At 35.4% G+C, this 25,990-nt stretch overlaps 1 protein-coding gene across 1 annotated transcript in view; it reads right to left on the reverse strand.

Annotated features, from left to right (window-relative positions):
* Positions 1-7,335: 7,335 nt before the first annotated feature.
* The window catches only part of dcdc2c (doublecortin domain containing 2C), a 69,019-nt gene continuing 50,364 nt past the window's right edge, over positions 7,336-25,990 (reverse strand). Inside the window, exons 11-13 of the mRNA XM_087290827.1 lie at positions 22,389-22,438; positions 9,986-11,289; positions 7,336-9,639 (exon numbers count right to left, since the gene is read on the reverse strand). Of these exons, the coding sequence (XP_087146953.1) occupies positions 22,395-22,438 (44 nt within the window). The 3' untranslated portion in view covers positions 7,336-9,639; positions 9,986-11,289; positions 22,389-22,394. The remainder of the gene's footprint in view (positions 9,640-9,985; positions 11,290-22,388; positions 22,439-25,990) is intronic.

Below are 25,990 nucleotides of genomic sequence, written 5' to 3' on the forward strand. Positions count from 1 at the left end.
TCCGTGGGATCCGAGGCAGGTGCGCACCGCACGTGTATCCACTCACGCGGTGGCCTCACCCCGTTCCCACGGCTCTCGGCCACGCCCCCTCGCCACAAGTAGTTATTCCAGTTGTGTGATTTTTTTGTATTTATCTTCAGAAAATTACTCAGGGCAAGTATTGTTATCATAACAATCTAAAGTGGCATTAAGATTATAACTGTACTGTGCATTTACACAGTGGCCATATTCTTCTATGTAAACACACCAAAAACAGCATTTACATTATAGCAGACACCGTAAACAGCTTATTCCCAGCCACTAGACTTTTCTGATAGGGGATTCGAGTGTCATCGAATGTCAGAATGCTGTGGGACTGCAATACAGGAGTTATGATTATGGATTACGAAATTTAGCAGTTTTTATTTTAGCGTTTTTTTTTTTTTTCAAGCATGACGAACACAAATATGATTATGAATATATTAAAACATGTGCTTGTTTGTTGTAAAAATTCTTAATAAAGACAAAAAATACAAATTTGTGGATCTCCTTAGTTCCGGGTGCAGTGATCCTGCCGTTGTGGCAGGTGTATTCTGGGAAAATTTCTTACCTCTTGGTTTTAAGTGTAGTCCTGAAAAATCTTCGTTCGAACGGCTAACTACCCCTTCCCCTTAGCCCTACACCTTCAAGCTAAAGAGAATTGGGATACCCCTACCCCTTCACGGGAACACACAAAACATGGGCTATGGATAAGGGTAAGGGCTAAGGGGTAGAATTGGGTTTGAGCCTTGACGTCACTCACTACGTTTTTTTTAATGGTGTGTGACTCGTTTTGACAGAATCCGACCTGCTTCTGCAGACATGAGGGCACAAATCCGATTTATATCAGATAAATTTCCACAAATGAACAAGGCCATAGTAGACTGCCTGCTTAATATCTGCTGATACTGCCCCTTTAACAGACATTTAACTGACTATAAGAAACTTACTTATAAGAAACAAGTAGATGTCAATTTACATTAACTCTAATGCTGTGTTCTCACCAGATTTACCCCGCACCATTCGCGCAATTTTTATCATTCGCGCCACGCCATTAGCGCATATCGAACCGCAGGATGTCTATTAACGTGTTTGCATTGACTTAACATGTAAATCACTCGCGCTTGACTTGCGTTCCGCGTCTGGTGTGAACTCAGCATTACCCCAACCCCAACAAAACAGTCTATTTATAATCTAATGAATATTAGTTGGCATGTAGATATAATGTAACTTAAATTCAACAAAATGTGCTTAAGGGACCATCAAAATAAATTGATATACAAAATTTATATTCTTTTATCAAAATCATATTCTAAAGATTTGGATTTTTTAATGTCAGTGAAGCTCAGAGTTAGAAAACAGTTCAACCCCCAACCCTAACGTGAGCAAGTATTGGATGTTGAAATACATATTGTCAATTTGATCCGTATGGCCATTCTAGGCAGAAATACTCCAAAGTCTTTGTGTTTTGTAATTTCAATAAAATACATTTTAACATTGTAATCATTGACTCTAATAATGTCATATTAAATTTGAAAACCGTAGTAAATTTTAAAAGAAAAAAATACACTCAGCCTCTTGTACATGATATGTCTCCCTTTAAGGTTTAAGAACAAAGGCTTGCTTAAAATCCTTTTTCCTTTAAAACTAAAGATATCAGTGCAACTTTCAACCAAAGCCTGCAATCCAAAAAAGCATTACCTAAAGAAATCTGCTGTTTTCTGTCAGGTCCCCTGTGTTGGGTTACTGTTGGAAGGGAAAAGGAAACCAAAACTCCAAATGTGTCTTTCATGACTTAGCTGAAGGGCAAAAATTGTACTCCCCGTCCAATTGCCTACTTTACCAGACTTTATTGCAGGCGAGCTGGAGATTTACTTTCACTGTTTTCCCCAACAACCAAATAGTGAACATTCAAGTCAAACAGAGATTGATGGACCGGTGCCACAGACATGATGGAGGACTTGTCATATGTTCCAATAAGAGCTCACTGTGCAAATGCCCCTCCACGAGCCTTGCCATTTGTTTCTGCGCTAGTTTTTTTTTCTCCCATTGTTTTCTCCAGAGTTCAGGGACACTACATTGTCTGGCCGCAAACAAACCTTAATGTAGACAGAGCCAAGTCGGCAAATCTCAGTGAGTACACACAGCCAGACCCCCCTCGCCTTTTCAGCTGGAAGTACACAGGAGAGTGAGGCATTTTTCAATGCATTTAGATGAGACCTTTAACAAAGGTCTCTAATGCAGATATCAATGATCCCTGAGAGAGGCTATTGGAGTGAAATTGGCTGACGGGGATGTCACTGCTTGCATGAAAAATGATGGATCCAATTTGCCCGCTTCTCTGCTCCGATCCAAGGCTGCAAGCCTACAGTCTTTGGAGGAGGAAGAGCACCAATAAAGAAGCCCGTAGAGTTGTCTAACAAGTTAACTACTTGAATTGCCACTTTACCTCCAATTTTATCGAATGTCAGAGGGAATATGATGAGTCAATGATCGAATATATAGAAATAATAACAGCCTTTGGTTTCAGCCGGGCGCCAGAGGGAGCGTTTCCCACGGCACAAATGAATCCTTTCTGATGGTAATTCTGGAAAGAATCACCCTAAAACGCCATCCCTTGAACTCCTGGAACAGGTTGGACGCTGACGGGGTTATTTTAATGGAGTGACTCCGGGAAGCCCAGTGATATAGTGCTCAGCGTCGCGCCCTTGAGGGGAAAGGTAAATTTGTGAAGTTAATCACTTAATGAGGCCAATTAAACATGGAGAGCTCAGGTGTAATGAGTGCCACCTCTGAGCCCGCAGCAAATGAGTCTGATTTCTCTCTCTGGGCAAGAGGACGACGGAGGGTCTTCTCTGTTATCTGCCCCACAACCAATAACGACCCATTTAGGTCATTCAAATAAAGACCCTGAGCAGTGGTTAATAGGCTGTATGGGGTGTTTTGTGCAAGAATGGACCCTCAGGTCACAAAATCAGTCATAAAGCAGTAACGCGTGGTTATTATCCCTCAAACCAACTGTGGTAGACTATAGCGTCAGGCTAACACTAATATTTTAGCAAAAACAGACTTATAGAAAATACAAAATTTTTGGATGTACATACACAATAGACAAACTTAACATTTGGGGAAAAAATGTCATTTAAATTGAATGTAAAAAATAACCCAATGATGCGCTTGTCCATATTTAATCCAACATTGGGTTAACACAACCCATTTTTTGAGAGTGGAGAAGAGCTTAAATGTTTACGTGGTCTGTATTTAATTTAAATCAGTTTGATATGATTCTGAACAACAAAGTGTATGAATATCATCAATATCAACAAAAATGTAATACAAAATATGTTCTCAGTACAGTTTAGTATTTCATATATTTGTAAATATTTGGGAAATTTACCAGAATTCTTTGAATGCAAATTAGGTTACATTAAACGATTTCATTTTTCCAATTAACTTCTCTGATGATTCTTCCAAAGATTAAGCTATATGGTATGTTTGTATACAAAAATACCGCAGGTTTTGTCATTTTGGCCACGTTTAGACTGTCAGGTCTTGATGCCCGATTCTGGTTTGTTGTCTTTATGTAATTTTTTTTGCCTGTCCGTTTGCACGTTCTTTTAATTGTGACCCATATCTGATTCATGTGTTTACACTTGCCATACAATTTACAACGTCGTGCATCCCTAAAGGCAGGTTCTAGCATCTGCACCAAAATAGCCACGATGGAAGAAATGGTCTTGCTTTTAGTTCTGAGAAATATGCAAAGTTCACCCAACTTTAAAACGATTTTAAGGCAGAGAAGGAGGGAAAGGGCCATCATCGCAGCTATGGTTTATAAAAGGTGTCCTCCACCATTCAGAGGAATTTGTGGGTACGAAAGAGATCTCAGGTCTGATGGGAGCAAACTGCGGTGACTGACCACTTTCCTCCTCCATGTTTCCTCTGTTGTTGTTGTTGTTGGCAGCTCCACACATGCTCTTCCTTCTACGTCATTAAACTGCGGAGAAGTACCACATTGTCGCAAGTGTAATGACATACAAAACAGTATGCCTCAATAAATCCAATCTGCCAGTTTACATAATAGTCATATTGTTACGTATCCAATTTATATCTGATTTATTTCCACATATGAAGGAGGCCTGAAACTCTGATCTCTGAATATCAGAATGCATGCGGGTTTTTTTTTCGTGTTGAAACGGTCACAGAACAGATCCGATTAGTGTCACATATGAGCAAAAAATCGGAATTGGTTCACATTTAACTGGCGGTGTTTGCATGTATATTGCATTTTAAAGACTAGGATACAGTATGTTGCAGACAAAGTACTTTTTTGTTGTTCGTTCGTTTGAAAAGACTGAGCAACGTAATACTGTATCTGAACATTCTAACACCCCTGTGCTGGAGGAGGTGGGGTTGTAAGCATGTCATGCTGCTTGCATGTGCTCCTTCAGTGTACCACTGTTTAGAGAAAAACAGTTAAGTTAACATATGGCAGTAGCATTGAGCTATCTAATGCCAAGAACAACAAAAACAAGCAACGTAGTTGCACTATGGACGACGCTCTATTCTTAAAGCATTTGCTCAACTGCAATATGTCTATGAGATGTCTCCTGTCAAATAGGATGTCAAATAGATCTACAGTGAATATTTCTTTAAGAAGTTTATCATTTAGAATGTTTACGAAACAAGTATTTTAAAGATATTTATCAGATCTTTTTGCAGATATTCTAGTCTAAAATAATTGAACTACATTGGTTAAGATGTTGCTAGCATGATTATCATGATGAAGATCTTGAACTGTACAACATATTAAATGCTTTGTCAGATTAAATGTAAAAGTTTTCAAACCCTCAATGAAAGTCTAAAGAATTAAAAAAAAAAATTTATTCATAATCTATTTTAGCAAAATTTTCCGATCTGTTAGAAAATATAGCGTGTTAGAAAATAAGTATTATACCCGTCATGTTTTTTCATGGGAATAATATTTGTAAAAAAGCTGATGACCTGGAATTGAACCAGATTTTGGTAAAAACCCAAACAATACAAACATAAAAATAAAACGAACCAAAACAATAAAGAAAAAATATGAAAAACGAGTTATGTGTAATAACAATGAAATGACACAAGGTGAACGTACTGAACTACTGAAACTTATTTAATACTTTATATAAAGGCTCAAAGATACGTCTCATATGGAGAATGAAGTCATGTGAATTGCTCAGGTGTGATTTTTTCCACAGACTTCAAAAGTGTAAAAATCTTGATGGTTCTGTGGGTCTCGTCTATCAAATTTGATCTTTATTTTGTATTTTATATTGAATTGGCGTCAGGTGATTGGCTGGGCCATTCTACAGCTTGAGTTTCTTTCTCTGAAAGCATTTGAGAGTTAACTTGGCTGTGTTTTGGATCATCGTCTTGCTAAGATGTCCACACTGGTAATGTAGATGTTGGACTGAGGCAGCTAATATTAATTTACAAGGGCAGAGGGTTGCTGAATAACTACTGAAAAATTTCAGCTGCTGTCTGGGCTTTCACTGCCATTCTACACCTCCCTTTCTTCATGTGTTCAATACTTCTTTTTTTCCTGTGTCATTTCATTTTATTTCGCATAACTTAATTTGTGAACTAATTAGATTTGTGTTCTTTGCATATATGGATTTCTTTGGTTGTTACCAACATCTATGGGAAAATTCAAATCAATGGCCCCTTTAGAAATATGTTTTCTGGGAAAAATGGTGACGTATTCAATACTTATATTACTAACAAAACAGCCTAAAGGTCACTGGCAGTTTTAGCTTAAACGTTCTAGGAGGATATATGTTTTGAAATGTAGTCTCCAAAGATCTACAGATCAGTATATTGGCTGACACAAGAATACAATAAATACTTATTTACATTATGTTTATATATTCTTGTTATATTATCCCCATCATAGCATAAAGTACATTTTAATAAAGCTGGAGAAAAAAAAAATACTCGAATTGGCCCACCACAATAATGATGCAAATGTTGCAAAATAACCCCTGGCCTAATTCCCCCCATAATGCACAGCAAATAGAGAAGGTTTTTCATCTGCTTATAACACAGCTCTTGATAAAATGGCAGGTGTGAGTGTATTGTACAGCTGTGACTAAAATCTATCTTTGATTTACACTATGATTAGTCTGTCTTTGAAGTGACCCGAGAGCGCTCTCTAACACTCCTCATTACGCTGACAGAATTAAACTCTATAACCGTAGAGGACTTTGATGTTTCCAGACACCCGTGAACCTGGGAGCAAAACATTGTGCTCTCTTACATCAGATACAGTGTTCGTCCCTTGGGGCAGAACATTCATTAAACGTAATAGGAACAGATAAAAGACAATGTCCTTCCCCTTGTCAAGATTAGGTGCTGTACTGCGACCGAGACTGTGATTTTACAGACCCAAACACAGCCTGAGTGGATTTACATATGCATAAGTACAGTATTATGGACATGGCGGCTGTCTGATGAGATTTATTAGTTGGAGATTTGCTCGAATGTGTCATATCTCGGAAACAGGGCAGTGTGTGTGTGGCAGGTAAATGATGGCCTTCATAAAATATTATATTACTGCAATGAAATAGCATAAATCTTTAATAACATGGGTCATCGTTATATGCTAAACAGATTTGAGTCTGGCAGGGTGTTCAGAGGAAGGGCAGGACATGGGCATGTAGAGAGCATCTATATACTAAAGGTAGTGAAGGTGAAGCATGTCTATTGTTGTTAAATGTGCAGGCATAACTTTAAAAAAACACTAGTGTAATGAATCTGTTACAATTGTAAATGATTGGCTATCAAGAAATGTTGTTGAAATTATAAACAACATCAACAACGAAAATAATGGTAATCAAATTACATTCTGAATAGCCCACTTATGTAAATGAAATTATCACTTGGATTAAAAACACACATACAAACACAAAAACAAAATATACAAAAAACAAAAACAGCAAAACCAGTAAAAATCCTAACAAAACAATAAAAACAAATAAATTAGGACTGCACAAAATAGTGTTTCAGCATCAAAATCGCAATGTGCGCATCCGCAATAGTCACATCGCAGAAATAATGGTAGAGTGTTGTACCAAAGAAGGTACAAACCCTTGTCACTGGGGCAGTACCTTTTCATGGGACAGAATTGCACCTTAAGACAAAGAAACAAATCTGTACCATTGCAATTTGGACATGATTTGCACCATAGGAAACTAAAATGTACGTTTGGTTTTTAAAACCTGCAGATACAATATTGTGTCTTCATCAAAGGTACAAATCTAATCCATGAAAGGAACCACTACAGTAACAATACACTTTATACCTTAACAGTGTCAAATGTGCTCCTTCAAAATGCCTTAATTTATTTTCAGTAAATATAAAACATCAAATACATTTTCAAAAAGTTTTTTTAAGTATATTTTTGTTTAATGCAGCTTTTCCATTTACAACAAATAATAAAAAACACTTTAACAAATCAAAAGATCTATATTTGCTGAACGTCACACTTTTCACAGAAATGTTAAAGAAACACATTCTCGCGTCTACAATATAAATCTTTTTTTTCTCCAATGTTCACACAATAGCTTTATAATCACTGAAAGGTTTATTTAATTTACTTAATGTTAAAATAGAAATAGAATTATGCAAGCTTATTGTAATGAGATATGGACAATGTGTGATTAGTTTTACAATTATAAAATGTCTGCATGAACATTTTGCATATGCAGGACTTTTGCCAGCTCATATGTGTAGTGGAAAGCAAATACCAAAAGGTGCAGATATTAATAATGAAACTGTATTTACCAGATAATGCTTACCAAATGTTTATTAAAAATGCCTTAAATGTTTAGTTTACAATTTTTTTTTTACCAGTTATTTTGTATTATAGAACATAATAACTAATGACTTTCTTTAAACATGCTTTTACCTGATGATTTATGTTTTAAGATGGAAATTATTCATAAATTACAGTAATGTTTATTGTATTAAGGTATTAAGGTACACTTTTGGAACTTTTTTATGAGAAATATTGTGTACCTTTATTTCAGTTGTTCCAAAAAAGGTACAGAACAGCATCATAAGAGGTCTTTTCTGTACCATATAAGGTACAACTTTTACAAAAGTACAAAACTGTTCCTTAAAGAACATTATTTGTACCACCGTGTACCTTTTTTTTCTGAGAGTGTAGTGAACCAAAAATTACAGTTCAGTACATATGATTTAGCTAATCATTGTAAATTTTAACCTTTTAACCTAAGAATTATCTATTAGCGTGTTTCTTTTTTACACATTTTTTAAGGCTTGTGAATGTAAGATTTCAAGCAAATCTAAACCATTTGGAACAAGAAATTATACATTTTGCCGCCTTACCAAAGATTAATTGAGCTTAATAATTTGTCAAATGAAGACTACACAGTGTTATTTTAGATTTGATATCTGAATTTCTTTATCTTAATATTGCAATTGTCACGGTTGCTAGGAAGAATGAGGGAGCGAGGACCAACAGAAGCTGGGTTTATTAAAAATAATAACAAAAGTCAACAAAAAACAATCGAAGCAAACATAACTAAAACATAAAAGGGCAAACAAACTTGGCTGGGCAGGCCTGGAAAAGACTGGAAGCAATGCACAAGGAATCACGTATGAAGGGCATATGACAAACTGGCAAAGAACAGCAGACAAGAGGAGACTATAAAGAGAAATAATTAACAAAGAAACAGGTGAACAAACTAATAATGGGTTAACAATCAGGGTGGGACTAAACAATAGACAGGAGAGCACATGACACAAAAAAACAACACAAGCCATGTGCTCATGTAAAATGGGACTAGAACACGCAGCCAATGAGAGAACACATTAACCGCATGTTCACATGAAATGACACTAAAGCTCACGTTGCATGTAAACATGATCCACATGTTAAACACAACACCAACAGAAGACTGATAATAATGAATGCAAGACGCGGGTACACGATAAATAAAAACACAGCAGACAGAACATAAACAAACACCTGCACACATCATCATGTCATTGCGATCTTTTGCTTCATATGAGATTGAAGATTGTGACTGCTGTAGTTATTCCAGTTGCATTATTTTCTGGTATTTATCTTCAGGAAATCACTGAAGGCATATACTACTGTATGTTATTATAATGATATAGTGTGGCAATAAGATTGTAACTTTACTGTGTATTTACACAGTTTACAAACTACGTAAGTAAACATACAAAAACCACAATACCATTACAGCGGACACTGTAAAAAGCTCATTCCATTCTAGCCACTAGAAGTTTCTGACAGGGTATTGAAGTGTCATTGAGTGTCAGAATGTTGTAAGACTGCTATACAGGAGTTATTATTAGGAATTATAGTGAAATTAAGCATTTTTATTTTAGCTTTTTTTTAAACCATGATGAACATGAATGTGGTTATGAAAATATTAAAACATGTACTTGATTGTTGTAAAAAAAAAAATCGTAATAATGACAAAAAATACTAATTTGTGCATCTCTTTACTTCCGTGTGCAGGCATGCTTTTGTTGTAGCTGGTATATTCTTTTAGGAAAACTCCTTACCCCTTGGTTTCAAGTGTGGTCCTGTAAAATCTTCATTCCGAGGGGTATCCAGCCCTTCCCCTTAGCCCTACACCTTCAAGCTGAAGAGAATTAGGACAGAATGGAGAGAATTGGGTAAGGGGAATGGCTAAGGAGTAGAATGAGGATTGGGCCCAAGAGTGCTCAAGCCAAGCACAACATACAAGACAGGACAGGACTAGCGTCTGGACTCAAAACAAAAAATGACAAGACAGAAGAGGCAGAATCCTGACAGTAATATTCCACCAAAAACCAAAAAGCACTGTTTATTTTGTTTTATCTTTGCCTAAATCTTTTTATTATATTTTTACTTATTTTTTGGATATTTAATGCAGATGCACTCCACTACAAAATCATATCAATCAATGTAAAATTGTGAGTTATTGTCAAACAGTTACTTTAATGTAATATTGTGATATTGTGATGTTATATTAATATCGCAATATATATTGCAGAAATACAAAATATCACAATGTCAGATTTTCCCAGCCTGATCTCACAAGGAAACAAATTCGCAAAATCGTCAAAAAAAAAGTCGCAAATCGTACTAAATTGTATGAATGAGATTGTATGAATTCATATGAATTAGCCACTAAATCAGTGTTTACGAATTGGCCTGAAATTGTGTTGGTTTTTCCATTCAGCCTCTAAAACAAACTGAATGAGAATTGTATAAAATTATCTTTTGAGCCAAAACAAAACAGAAAAAATACAAATACAGTCATAAAAACAAACATAATAAATCAATCATTTTGTTAGGAAAGTATAGGTCCGGCCAAAAGCACAATAATACAAACAAAAATCAAAACAATAATAATACAACTACAACAATAAAAAGAAAAAAAAAACTACAAAGCCCAACCTTTTTTTGTTTTGAATCAATAATATGGGTCAAAATAAAACAAACAAGCAAACACAACAAAAACAATAAAAATGTAACAATAAAAACACAAAACAAAAGAATACTAATATATAAATAAAAAATAAAAAATTGAACAAAAAACAATGAAAATACGAATGCAAATATAAAAACTACGAACAAGTAAAAATGAAAACAAAGGAAATATTTAGAAAAGATGACAGGATTATTATCAACTATGAAAATCCATTTCCAAAATTCTGCCATCTAAGTCAGAATATACAGGGAACAATCTAAAAATGTACAGCGAAAGTTGGAATACTTTATCCCAGCGGAAGGATTATTTAACATGACGTGGCTATGATGTGTACAGTTCTCAAAATCTGTTAAAGTAATCAGTACAAAACAAGTACAAGGACTCACCATAATTCATTACAATGACATTCTAACATCTGCAATAGCTCTTAAACACTTTTAAATACAAAATTTAGATCATTAGAATGTTCAGACTACTCTAGTACATTAAAAAACTTTTTTCCACCAAGAAAACCGCACTGAAAGCAGTCCTGAAGGCTCGACTCTGACACATGTTTGTTTTCAAGATTCGCCCTCTGACATTAAGAGACGCAGTGTGGCCATCCATGCAACTAAGCAGTAAAGCTCCAATGCAAATGGCACAACACTCTGCTCTAGTGCTGCCTCATCAGTTCTGACACCCTGCTGGAGACATAATCTGTGAGCCATATGCATAGCAAAGCATCATGGCCATCTGCCCCGGGAACACACGCATCCATCTTCATGAGGACACAGGTTTGTGTACATGTTGAGAGAGTCAGAAAAACAGACAAAAACAGGAGAGTGAAAACCACTGGCTTCCTCTGCTGAGATCAACAATGTGAGCTACAGTAATGGCAGCTCACAGGTGAAGCTAAAATATTTATAGACTGCAGATCAAAAACAGTTAAAACATTTTTAAAACTTTTTTGTACAACCCCAAATCAGAAAAAGTTGGGACAGGATGGAAAATGTGAATAAAAAAGAAGGTGATTTCTAAGTTTACTTTGACCTGTATTTCATTGCAGACAATAGAACAGTACATTATTTAATTTGTTTCTCGTGATTTATTTTTTTTTACATTAAGATATGCTGTTTATGTTTACACAGCTACATTACACATTAACTATTGTTTAAAATTTTAAAGGTGGGCAACCGTCCACATTGTTTTTGCATCAAAATGCACCACACATTCTCTATTGGACACAGGTGGTGACTGCAGAAAGGCCAGTCAAATATCTGTATCATCTTCCTCCGCAGCCAGGACTTTGTAATGTGTGCAGAATGTGGTTTTGCATTGTCTTGTTGAAATATGCATGGGCATCCCTGGAAAAGAAGGCAGCATACTGTGCTCAAAAATCTATAATACTTTTCAGCATTAATAGTGGCATCTCAGAAGTGCAAGTTACCTTTCCCATGGGCACTGACACAGCCCCATACCATGACAGATCCTAGCTTTTGTTGCTAAAAACAGCCTGGTTAACTCATTTATTGTTTTAGTCCGGAACACACAGTGTTAATTTCTCTCAAAAAAACAAATGAAATACTGATTCATTTGACCACAGTGCATGTTTTCACTGTGTGATGGTCCATCCCAGATGCCTCTGAGCCCAGAGAAGTCAACCGCTCTTCTGGACACTGTTAACATAGGGCTTCCTTTTGGCACAGTACAGATTTAACCGGCATTTGAGGATGCAACTATCTACAGTATTGTGGTACTTGACAAGAGTTTGCAAAATTAGTCCTGAGCCCTTGTGGTGATAACACTTAGATAAATGATGGTTCTTGATGCAGTGCCGTCTGAGGGATCAGAGATCACAGTTGCTCAGCTTAGACTTGTGTCCTTGTCCTTTATGCACTTAAATTCCTCCAGATTCTTTGAATCTCTTAATGACGTTATGCACTATTGAAGGTGAAATATTCAAATGTTTTCCTATCTTTCTTTGAGGGAGAAAGTTTTTAAACATTTCAATAACTTCCTCACGTATTTGTTGGCAAACAAAAAGACTCAATCAATCAATCAATCAATCAAGCCTTTATTTGTCACTACACTTTCGTATAGTGAAAATTGGACCCCCCAGACCATACACAAAACATCACAAACAACTTTTCAGGGGAGACAGATCTTAGGAGGTAGCATTTAGAAACGAAGAAAGATACATTTGGACAGTTAGGCTAAAAAACACCCCCTCAGCTTGCCCTTGATTAGGACAAAGTGAGAAAAGGGAGAAAAACAGCCCTATCTTAGCATAAGCACACCGGCAAGACACAACATAGACAGAGGGGATGGGAACAGGGGTAATGGAAAACAATCCGTTGAGTGCGGGCAGCCAACTGGCCCAGCAGCCATTTCCGGCGCATGTCACAGCCCCGCCCACGCCCCACGTGGGTAAAAGCACACGAAGGCGTTTGGATGGGGATCGGTGGTGAATGTTTATCTGTAGATATGTTTGTGTGTGTGTGAGCCTGCATAGTCCAGAGTCCCGCAGGTGTCCTTGACAGGGGCAGGAATTTCAGAGCGTCTGCTTATCTTGCTTATCCCAGGGAGTTGTTTACTTCCAGCCGAGGCCGTCTGGCAGGAGTAAGAGGAGAGCCGAAAAAAAGACAGTAAGATACTTCCACTTTAGGTCAATATCTGCCAATTTCACAGATATTTAATGTCCATCACTCGTCTCCCGATCTGGCCAAAATTTGTTGCAGAGCCGCTAGCTTCACCTCGATGGTTTCCAGTTTGCGGTCAAGGACCATAGTCTGATTCGCGACCCTACCCATCAGTGTTTCAATCAAGCCGGCCAGCCTAGTGGGGTTTTGAGCTGCGCTGACCGCTTTTATCAGTTTCCGATATCCCAGGGCCCCGCATAAGCCCATCAGCAGAAACCCTGTTATCAAAGTTCCGAATAGGTAGATATCTTCAATATCCTCCAGAGACAGAGCAGCTAGACAGAGGACTCTCCACTTCTCCCACCCGTCCATCACATATCCAGCTGCGAGCGTCCCCGCAGGGCAGCTGGGTTCCCCGGAGCCCAGCGATCTCGTTGAGAAGATGGTGTCAATTGCATTCAGAGACCAGTTGATCAAATCCATAATTCCTTTTTCGTTTGGAAAGCAGGACAAGGAGAGCCTCAGAGATAGAATAAGACGAGACAAGACGTGCTAGCAAGGAGAGATATGGGACGGAGAGGGAAAAAGAGCGACCGCCTTCGCCGAGAGCCAAAGAAGAATAAAAGGACTCCTGCTAAAGGACTAGACCTTTCTTAAATGCTGCTTTTGTACCAAATCATAATAACAATCACCTGTTGACATCACCTGTTTCAAATCACATCATTATTTAACCAATTTACCTGATTACTAGCCCTAAGTGGCTCTTTAAACAGGGCGCTGCAAAACGTCAAAATGACTCTTGTGCCAAACTGAAACCGGCAAACAACAATTGTGTCACGCCATGCGCCGCATTGCGCTGAGTGTATGATAGGGCCCTTTAAGTCGTGTAAACTGATTTTTATTTTATTTTTTTGTATATGTGCAATTTTGACTGTATTTGACATATTAAAGCATTTTGCAGAAAATAAATAAATAAATAAAAAACGTCAACACAGCACTCAAATGGTTATTAAATCCTATTGTTGATTGTCCACAGAGATTCACTACATTATCATGTCTTTCCATGCATTTGACAGCCTTTTTAAGCCTTTTTAAGTTTATTTAAGTAAATTACATTGTAAAATACACTATTCTAAAAATCACAGATTTGGAACGAACAACTTTCCACTATATGAGGCTTTTTTTAAACACTGTAGATTGGCTCACCATCTTGCAGTTTAATATTTTTTACTGTTGAATACATTTTTACATTAAAATTGTTATTGTTTTTATAGTTATTACACAAAATGCATATTTATCAGTACAGTATAAATGGTTCCGCACCTAGCGCCTACTTCAGAATGATGACAGACCAGGCTAAGAATGATCTCACCACAGACCAATCTGTTCACTTTTATTTTTAGCATATTTCCTCAGAGCATCTAATCAGCGCACGAGCCCCAGCAACACCAGCATCTCCCTGCCTGGCATCTTATCAGACACCGGGGGCTTTTATCCCTTCTTTCAGTCATTAACAAGAAATAAGCAGATGAAAAAAAAGCCATCCTAGTGGTTCTGCATGATGTCAGTGCTAAAAAGGGTTTTCAGAGAGAGCTTTAAGTTTCCAGCAGTTCCGAGATGCATGTTATTTCAATAAACAAAGTCAATGTTTTTAACCGACGGCCAAAGGAACGGGGTGCTTTCAGTTCAGCTGTGTTTAATTTAAGGACTTACATAATTTGAAAAATGTCGGGATTGCTAGTTTCAAAGATGCCGCTCGAGCTGAAAGAACATAAACCGGGTTGTGATACTTTGGGTTAGACATTTAATTAAGCGAAAGTGAGGCAGTAAAGTAGGTTTAAGATGACAGCTACACAATGCACTGAGACAGCTCGCCTGAACTCCTGCTAATAAGTGCTGAATTTCTCCCAAAGGTGTGTGACATGATCCTTTACCATCTGGCAGTCATCATAATAAAACTTTCAGGCAAAGTTATGAAATAAAGACTCTTTTTTTATCAGCAATGTTAGAACCTAGAATTGCAGTTTTAGGATTGGTCAAACCTTAAATTGTGTGGCTTAACAACTATGTACTGAACTACGTGAAACAATACACTTGCTGTATGCGTAACGTGTAGTTTTACTGCTCTTTTTATGTCTTATTAAAACCAGGGTGTGAAATATGGTAATTAGTGCTTGATTCTCACCAAATAAAGTTAAAACAAGGTGTGGGTAAATAGTTTTCACTAATCTGTTTCTTAAATAATAGCCTAACATTACTCATTACAATTTTAGATTGTATAAATATACTTGATCCCCTCTGAATAAAGTTAAAACAAGATGTGTGTGTGTAAATGGTGAGAAATAGTTTGCTTTAATCTGTCTCTTAAATAATAGCCTAACATTAATCATTACAATAATAGATTGTATAAATACACAGTACATTTGATTACCAACAGTTCATGCTGTCCCATGATCATCCATAGCATTTTATGCAGGAAAACATTTAGCTGGTGGTTCATATCTTCCAATTTTCAAGTTTAATGTTACACTTATATAATAACAATAATAGATCAATTGTAGCTATATATTCAAACTGCTTTTGTATGCCATCTATAGAGAATAATTTTATTTATTTATTTATTTTGACTGAAATGTTGCAGTCATCCACTGTACCAACATCTACCAACAGGATTGCACTAACTCAACTCTCTGATTAGGCTAACTTGTATAAGTAGCTTTACCAGTGCTAAGGGATTGATAGTTTAGTTAGTTGACTTTATTTATCCCTGTACGGAGATTTCATTTACATGCAGTAAACCTGCACAGAGACATTTGACAATTTCACATTTGGCATTTATGGTCATTTTTAAAACCAAGGTACAACTAATTTAAATAAATAAATATCCTGACCAATAACTACCATTACACATTTTAATAGCTTGAGAGATAAATGATAATTTTGATCTATTCCATAGATATTTGTTGGACCAATAATAGATGCAGTGTAAGAGAAAAAAAATGTATGTTAAATGTAATTAAATGTAATTATTATTACAATAATGTTTTAACTTTTTTCTTTCCTTTTTTGCTTATTTTTTGGAGAAAATATTTTTTGTAAATAAGTTGAACAGAACAGGACTAATTTGAAATAACAATATGAGATCAATTTAATGTGTCTCTGCTAAATAAAACAAGTATTAATTTCTTTAAAAATTCACTTCAAAATTTAGAATGGAAGTTTACAAAATACAAAGCATATTTAATTTTCATTAAAAAAAAAAAAATGGAAAAAAAAAAAACCTATGGCATATGTTTACCTCCGTGAAGTTGGCCCCCGACCCAACACAAAATGCCGGCAAAATAGTCTCATTCATTTGTACTATGTTTGTTCTGGTTTGTGCTGCAAAAATATAAATTTTTGCTGTTTTGGTTTTAGAGATATTGAAATAGTATTTATAGGTCATTCAACAGTCTCGCAGCCCCTCTTTCCGATGAAATCACCAGCCCCCCAACATGCTTCAAATTTAACCAAAATAGTCTTGTTTGTTTGTGCTTAGTTTGTCCTGGTTTTTGCTGGTGAAAGATCAGTTTAAGCACACATTGAATTGCGGGTTGCCAGCGTTTTGTTTGGTGGGAGGCCAACTTCACGGAGGTCATACACCTTTATTATGAATGAGAATCGCCACCTGACTGAGCCACCTTCTTGCCCGTCCATTTTTTTTACTACACTATTTCTTTAATTATTAATGTATCTAATTATTACAATAATAACTTTCCTCTTTTTTTCTTTCCTTATTTCCTTATTTTGTGTAAACATCATGTACCTTTAGGATTCTTTTATGAAAAAGAACCAGCTTTATTTGAACTAGAAAGATTAAATCAATTTAATACATCCCTGACAACTAAAAAAAATTGGAATGAAAGTTTACAAAATACATGATATAATTTAATTTTTTATAAAAAAAAAAAAACATATCATATATTGAACAAATATTGCATTTACTATTGTATTTGGTATTTTTTATTTATTTTACTGTATTACATTTATGCTAGCTAAACAAGCCAGTGTCAGATGTGTCGAAACGCTAACGACACTTGACCAAAGGTGTCTTTTCCATGTTAAAATGAACTTTTATCAGAATCGTCCATGCAAAGTTTCTACTTTTTAAACGGTTACTATTTCTGCGACGCCATGGCTGAACAACAACATAAACTTAAAAACCTCCAGCACTGATCACAATACTGTATGAGCATTATTTAGTGCAGGGCTTCATTTGTGCCGGAACATGTCGGATCCGGCAGCTCTGAAATCTGATTCGGCACCTCATTTTACCGATCACCCTTCTCAACCGCCATCCTCCCCATCCGCTGTTCACCTTCACTTTCTTCCGCGACTCCCCAACCCTCTTCACTTTTGTCTGCGAACCCCCGACCTGCTCACTTTTGTCCGTGACACCCCTCTGCCATCCACCCCATCTCCCCCTCCTCTCCATCCATGGGTAACATGCCGGATACGTAACCTGATCTGTTCCGGGACCTCGCAATTCACAAATTAAGCACTGGTTAAATGTATAACTTTGAATACCCCTTTACATGACATTTATATACTGTAGCCATACTGAAATAACCAATTAACAAAGTTTACCTCAGATCTTAAAATGAATAACATACAATTTAAACATGAATTAAGCAGAACTGTATCTCAGTGCAAACTAACAACATAACTTACTCAGCATGTACTTTTACTAATGTTAATGGGGTTTCATTTCTATATATTGGATGATAAACCTCTCGAATTACTTAGAAGTACAGTGCACTTCGTAATGTGTGTGGAAATTAAACGTTTCTGTACTGTAGCTTGTTGCTGGAATCTTGTTGTTAGAACATGATGTTAGACTCCTCAAAACAAAAGACCGATAACTTAATGCAAATGCTACAGTTCATGTCTTAAAGCACCAACCATCTTTTAAAAGCCTGCATGTCAAGTAAAATTAAATAAGCCAACGTGTGCCTTATGATATCATGCACAATAACCATTGATCTTGGAGCAAAGGGCAGAAGACATAAAAAATAAAGTATGTTGTCCTTGCGATGCCAATGCAGAGCTTGCATGATGTCATAGGCCACTCTGACAATGATGCGTGTGTGCGTTTTATCAATCACAGAGCAGGCTATCTATACGCCCATTTCACAAATGAACAAAGCAAATTAAACCTCCGCTTCCGGCCCATTAACACAGGGGTGAACCCAAGGATTTAGGCAGGATGTGTGTCCCTACACTTCATCAAAGTGCTTTTAATAAGAGCATTGTCCTTCTAAAAGTGCCACATTTACATAGCGAACAATCATGGAGCCCAGAGTCGAGGTAGCCTAAGAAATTACTCTGCATTTCTTATTGTTGGAATGACGTTGAACAATGATATAAACCACGACCTGCAGGTCAATCATCCGTTTCAGTTTCCACCTTCTGTTTTTACTTTCCGAGGCACATATTTAATTTGTTGATTCATGGTTTCGTAGTCCATTGAAGGGATTAAAACCTCACGCAAGAATCTTAATATTAAAATACTGGTTTCATGCTCATAACCTCCCAACCTCCACAAAAGTTCACGCGATTAAAAACTAATTGCATAAAATAATTTATCAAAAGTGCCACGCTGGTTCCCACTCAAGACCTTTGCTTCTTAATTATTAATTCCTGCAATTAGGCGGCTTGCTATGTACTGAGTGTGAGGGCTGATGCAATATTCATATCGATGCATAATATGTAATTCATTCCAGACTTAAGAAGCTACGCATCCACAGTGGGTTTGAGACGAACAAGATTTTTTATTTTTAAAACTGATTTAAAACTGCAGATGTTTTATTGAACTCCTGTATTACTAATAAGGGCTGTGAATCGGTTTTGTTTATTCTAATTAAATACACAATGTTTATTAATTAATCTAAGTAGCTGCTAAACAGAGAGATTACCTCCAAAAGAAAATGTTATTTTTATTACTTTGTTAAATGCAAAAAGAATCAACAAGCTAATATTTTATTAATAAATTCATAATTTATTTATTCACTCATTCAGAAGTTGCATTAGACTCTTCATATATATTTGCAAACTGTTTATTGTAGCCCCAAAACAGTTTGCTGTTTTTTAATTTGTACTCTATTGTACTGTATTTGTACAGTATTGGTACTGTTTACCAGCAGTATTCAAAATATCTGTAATGTTTTGGAAAAAAATAGAAACTATAAAAAAAATGTGTGTATATATATATATATATATATATATATATATATATATATATATATATATATATATATATATATATATATATATACAATATCTGTAATGTTTTGGAAAAAAATAGATACTATAAAAAAATCTATGTATATATATATATATATATATATATATATATATATATATATATATATATATACAAAAGAATATAGTTTTTTGATGTCTCCTTTTAATGTTTCAAATTTCAAACAAAATAAAACAAAAAAACTAATATGAATCTGCCTTTAGTGGCAGTGATCATAGAAGCATTCATATTTTCACATAAAATCTGTTTATTTTTTATTTTTTTTTTATTTATTTAAAAATCCATTGCAAAGTGATGCCATCGCCAATGTCATGTTACTAACACAGATCAAAGTATACCCATATAATTAAACTATTTATGTTTGACAGGTGACCTATGTCAATTTCCATTGCAGTTTTGCCACATTTTCTATTTGCCTGGAAAACCACTTAATATGCGCATAAATGTTCTTGTGTGTGTGAGATCTATAGATGTTTTTGCTAACTTTACATGCCTCCATTTTTGATTTTTACAAGTCTTGCTATTTTAAAAATGTGCAATTTAAAGACTAATGTAATTACAACCCCAAATCAGAAATGGTTAGGACATTATGGAGAATGCAAATAAAAATATCAGAGAAAGCTCTTGTCTTTTAGGAGCAAAGGTGCGCCCAGGATTGCCAGTTTGCCAACAGGTATGTGAGAAAATTATTTACAACATTCACCTTTACTAGTGCTTAATGATTCACCTTTACTAGTGCATAACATCAGTATTCAAGGAATCTGGAGGAATTTCAGTGCGTAAAGGACAAGGATGCAAGCCTAACCTGAACAACCATTATTTCTGATCCCTCGGATGGCACTGCATCAAGAATCATCATTGATCTATAAGTGTTATCACTTATAGATCAATATATATATATATATATATATATATATATATATATATATATATATATATATATATATATATATATATATAGATCTATATATATATATATATATATATATATATATATATATATATATATATATATTTATATATATATATATATATATATTTCAATTCAAAATATAATTGTTTATTAGAATTAAAATTAAAAATATAATTGTTTAATAGAATTTTTGTTTAACTTGTAACACAGATTTCTTCATGTAAACAACATACCCACAATAAACCATCAAGATCCTGGCTTGACAGCCATATTTATTACAGAAATTAAAACACAGGCATGTTAATGACATTTACATTATAAAACAATCAATGCCAATAAAGAAAACATTGATTTCCATGTTGGATTCTAAGTGGACTGCAAAAAAAAAATGCCAAAATACAGGAATTGCAGATATGAAAAATGAAAAATTATAATAATAAACTATAGAATACAAACTGTTGCACTCATTGTAAAGTTTTATTGCTGTGAAAAAACCGGCAACTGCGTTAATTGCGTAAAAAAAATTTTTAACGCATAATTATTTAAAGTAATCGCATGCGTTAACGCACTACTTTTGACAGCGCTAATATATATATATATATATATATATATATATATATATATATATATATATATATATATATATATATATATATTGTATATATATATATATATATATATATATTGTAATAAGCATTATAGTGTTAAATATACTAAAGTATAAACTAAAGTATTTTTATTTTTTGAGCTTAACATCAAGCAAGTTTTACCAGAGGTGGCAGTAACACACCAAAAAGTTTGTTGTCGAAAACCGTAAAACAGGAAGAAGAAATCATCCTTCTCCCTATCATATGGATTTACTTCCATCGCCTAGACAGCGGCCTCACAGCTCAGTAAATGTCGGTGCCGTCACTTATTGATCCACGATCGGTAAATGTAGCTTGTGTGGACGCTACTGCGCTACTTGACTAATAAAATAGCTTTGCTACTGAAAAGCTATTTGATTTAGAAAGTAGCGACGCTACAGCCATGTAAATATAGTTCAGCTAGTAACGTCACTACTTGTAGCATGATGATGGGACAGCATAAATAAACAAACCAGTTGACTGGAACTTCTTGAGTGGCTGCACTAATAAAGAGTGTTCTTGTCTCTCCAAAACCCAACACACATTCATTGCATTTCATCTTCTTCCTCTGAGGTGCAAGTAATTTATTATGGTATAACAGGAAGTTCATCATCAAGTGATGAGTTAGTTCTCTTTGATTCATTTGATGAAAATGGTGATTTATTTAAAAATGTTTATTGTTTTGCACAATCTAATGTGCATTTTTTAAAGCTAATATAATATAACAGAATTCTAATTGAACTTTTTACTGAACTCTTGTATAAAATCGATATCACATTTGCACTCATCATATGCACAAATCTCATCAGGTCTGTCAGCAAGGGAACAAACAGAGCCCCAGAATTAGGCTGCAGCATTGTGTGATAAATTATATATTATGTTCATGCCAGCACTGGAAGGTTATTGAAGGTCTTGATGGTGCCTGAAGCAAATATGGAACCCCAGCTACAATGGACTCACTGGAGAAGTTTGGCTTTCATCTCCAGATACTCTTCAAAGCCTGCTTCGAACAGAGCAAACTGGCAATCAAACTAATGTGTAAGCGGGGCAGTTGTGCACTTCACAAAGCCTATCATCAGGACGGCAGCATGGGATCACACAGAGTCAGAGCAGACTCCTCATCTCGAGCATACAAGGTCTTCCGAACATGTAATTTTTTCATGTTAGAAGCTATGGGAGATGCTTTGAGAATTTTTAATGACTAGCATGTGCTGTGTGAGAGACATCCTCATACTTCAAGAGCCATCTAGCAGAACACAAGTCTTCATATACAGAACACTTTACGATCAATTCTCTCTTGAATTTTTCATTTGTAAGGACAGAACATCTCATGTTTGCATTATGCTACAGCTAATTTAAAAATGCACTGTTCAATGGCTCTTTTGATTCAGTACGTACCTATATTTAAAGACCATTAGGTCCACGGTTCAAGGTCACTGCTTTCTTTTCTGTAAAATAGCAGAAATAAGTAGCAGGAAATTAAACAGGTTTCATTCAGAGTGACAGGTTCTAATTTAGTTCATACGGTGAATATACATGCTGTATATATATTTTCTACAACAGTTCTGTCTGGTTCTTAAATTTAATTGGCTGATAGCCGTGCAATATTTTGCCAGTAAAATCACACAAAGGCCTCTTAACCCTTCACCTTTGTGTATTACTCCGCCCACATACAGTCAGCAACAAGCAGAGAGACGCTACAGTTTGACAATATTACTGCTATTAGACTACATAACGTACTTTTGAGCCATTTTTAATAGAGAATGTAGTTGTTTAGAATGTAGCAATGCAGTTTATTTGTAAGAATAGTGCCTATTGTAAAATCTTTACAATTTCTAAGAGAGCTTGTCAGTGGCCATTGGCTGCCATAGAGTAGACCAAAGACGGTTGACATTTTCAATCCACAAGATGGCGACAGAACCGCATAATAAGCCCTTACGCTTAGAAGATTATAACTGTCTGATTTCTAACTACAGCAGATCAAATCATTTTTAAACTGGTAAGCACACCTGCTAACACTCCTGTTTTTCCTGTAAGTATCCTGTATATCAGACCAATCTCCCGCAACCATCCTGTTTTTTATTTCTTCCTGAAAACTCCCGTAATTTCGTAAGTTTACCCCCTACCCCCCCACCCCTCTCTCTCTCTTTGTCAACCCCGGGTCTCAACATTGTTATTCAGAGCGCCCCCACCCCCTGGGTCTCCCGTATTTTCAGAGACATGTTGGCAGGTATGCTGGTAAGTGATATTTAAAGTAGATCTCTCTCTTTTGTATGTTGTAGTGCTGTATTTATACAAATTTGCTTGCATTTCTGGAATGTGCGTTGTGTTGGTAGAAAGAAAGAAGCAAAGTCTGCATGTGTATAGTTTTTTTTTTCCTTCTCACAAGCACAACAGCAGTCTGGTAGTGATTGCGTTGCTTTTTTCAGGGTTAATTATTGTCATATCCCGATTGAGAAAAACTAGACTGTAAAACTGTAGGAAGATATCTCTGTAGACGGATGGCATTTCATATCACGTTCAGCCTTATAATCTTAAAGTGTGAGCAAAATCAGCTGTTTTGTAATCATTTTAGACGTTATGCTATAGAGTCATTCAAACACTAGCTCTAAAGCAACATTGATAAATTAGTAACGGCTTCTGCTGTTTTGCTGTCAGCTGCAGATGTGAATGAATGGCGGAAGTAGTTCCTAATAAAAAAAGGGTTTTAGACTCTCTTTGTTTGATTTTCTTATTTTAATACACGATTGTGCCATCAAACTTATAGCAGTGCGGTATGGCTGTATATCAGCATTGGTGGGACACTAAGGCACCCGACCTAAGGCCTCGAGTCAACGCATGCCTCCCAGCAGTGCTGAAATACAACCATATACAACCATACAACCATATATATATATATATATATATATATATATATATATATATATATATATATATATATATATATATATATATATATATTCGCTATAAATCTATGGATTTGCTCTTCAGTGTTTGAACTTTCAGCAGTGAAATTTAAACCACACTGAACTAATCTGAACTACACTAAACTAAACGTCAACTCTGAAAACTGGACTGACGCACTTTCAGTTTTCTACAACTTCTATGTTAAGCTGCTTTGACACAATCTACACTGTAAAAGTGCTATAGAAATAAAGAGGAATATATATATATATATATATATATATATATATATATATATATATATATATATATATATATATATATATATATATATATATATATTAAAGTCTACATGAAAACCAAATGTAGAATGTTTATTTTACTAGCTCGCATTGTTATTCTTTGGGCGAACAACTAATCTGTGCAATTTAATTCACCCAAATAAAAAAAACAAGCCGATTTGGTAATCGTCAATCAAAATTCCACATTTCAAAAAGGCGATCCTTCCTGTTGATGTCCTTTTGATGGCTTCTGAAGAATCTAACTAAGGATCTGAGAATCCTTGAAGCAAAGTTATGTGTGTATTGTTTTAAGAAAGCAACCATTCATTTTGTATTAGGTTTTATTTTCATTTTGTTTTGACTTATTTATTCTTCATTTAATTATTTATTTAATCATATAATCATTAGTCATTTATAATTATCATTATATCATTTTATTGATCTTTAGTTAATGATTTCATTATTATTGATTATTATTTGTCATTTTATTATTATGTTTTATATTTTATTATTAATATTTTCATATAATTACTGCTTTATTTCCATTTTTCTATATTGTTATAATTGTATGACTGTGGATTCAAGCGACACTTGTTTTCATGAGTAAGATATAAGAGAATGTCTCCATTTCAAGGTCTGTATTGTTTCTGGACAATATTATGACACAGTAATTTTACATTGCTGTTGCTTGCGGTATAATAACACTTGTTGGATTTATCATGGTCGGATGAAGTCTGAGCATTGAATCATATGGAACTAAGATTATTCAATAAACTTTGTTCTTTTTTTATCATCATTACTTCATCTCATCTGCTCCTCTCTGATTTTTTTCAGTCAACTGATATAATAATAGGAGACTGTTAACTCAGTTGAACACTTAACAGGTTTGAGTATTGAAAACTCTGCTGGCTTGTTGTCCAAAAACCTGGAGAAACTGACATTTCCTGACAAGATCTGGGGCCTCATGTATCAACGCTGCGTACGCACAAAAACTTTGCGTACGCCAGGTTTCACGCTCAGAATCGCTCACGTTTGGATTTACTAACAAAGAACTGAACGTGGGAATGTGCGCAGCTTCACGGCAGCTTTATGGCAGGCGTACGCACATTTTTTGTGCGTGTCTGTTTTATTTCCATTGGCGACTCATAGAGGCAGTTGTGTTAAATTCCTCTCTACAAAGTGTCTTTGAGCCTTGCAATGGCAGCTGTATGAGACGAGTTCATCTAGCAGGTATATAAGGTTTCCATACCATACATTTGACCAGCTAAACATTAAAGCACAATTTGCAGCAGTCGCCTGTTTTCCCAATGTAATCTAAGCGATCTACCGCACGCACATTGCTATAAAGACACTATCTGAAGATGAATTTGCATGCGTGAATCAGAAACATTTCCATTCAATAAATGTGCAAATAAAATATGATGCTTATTGATATGAACTTATTGATGATTCCTACTTGTCTTTCTTTTGATAAATAGTTGGCAAAATCTGATATGTAGCGGGGCAATAAAGAAGAAAGAGTTCATCAGACGCTGGATTCGAGCAGAGTTCATGCTCGAACGTGTCAAACCATGATCACATCGTCTTACGAGTTGCGCCACTGAGACTGTTAAGGGTAGTGCAACATTTTACAGCTATAAACCAGACTATTTCTTTTTTTTATGCACTCAGTGTGATGTTCAGACCCAACTGTGTTAACCGCATCAGCTAAACTCTCCCACTCTATTTTTTTCTTTTGTTGTTAATTCCAGAGAACAAACTTGCAAATAACACCGTTTTTCTCTGGTCTACCTCTAAAAGCAGCACCTCAAATTC

This window comes from Danio rerio, chromosome 17, assembly GCF_052040795.2.
Source record: "Danio rerio strain M-AB ecotype USA chromosome 17, GRCz13ab, whole genome shotgun sequence".
NCBI lineage: Eukaryota > Metazoa > Chordata > Actinopteri > Cypriniformes > Danionidae > Danio > Danio rerio.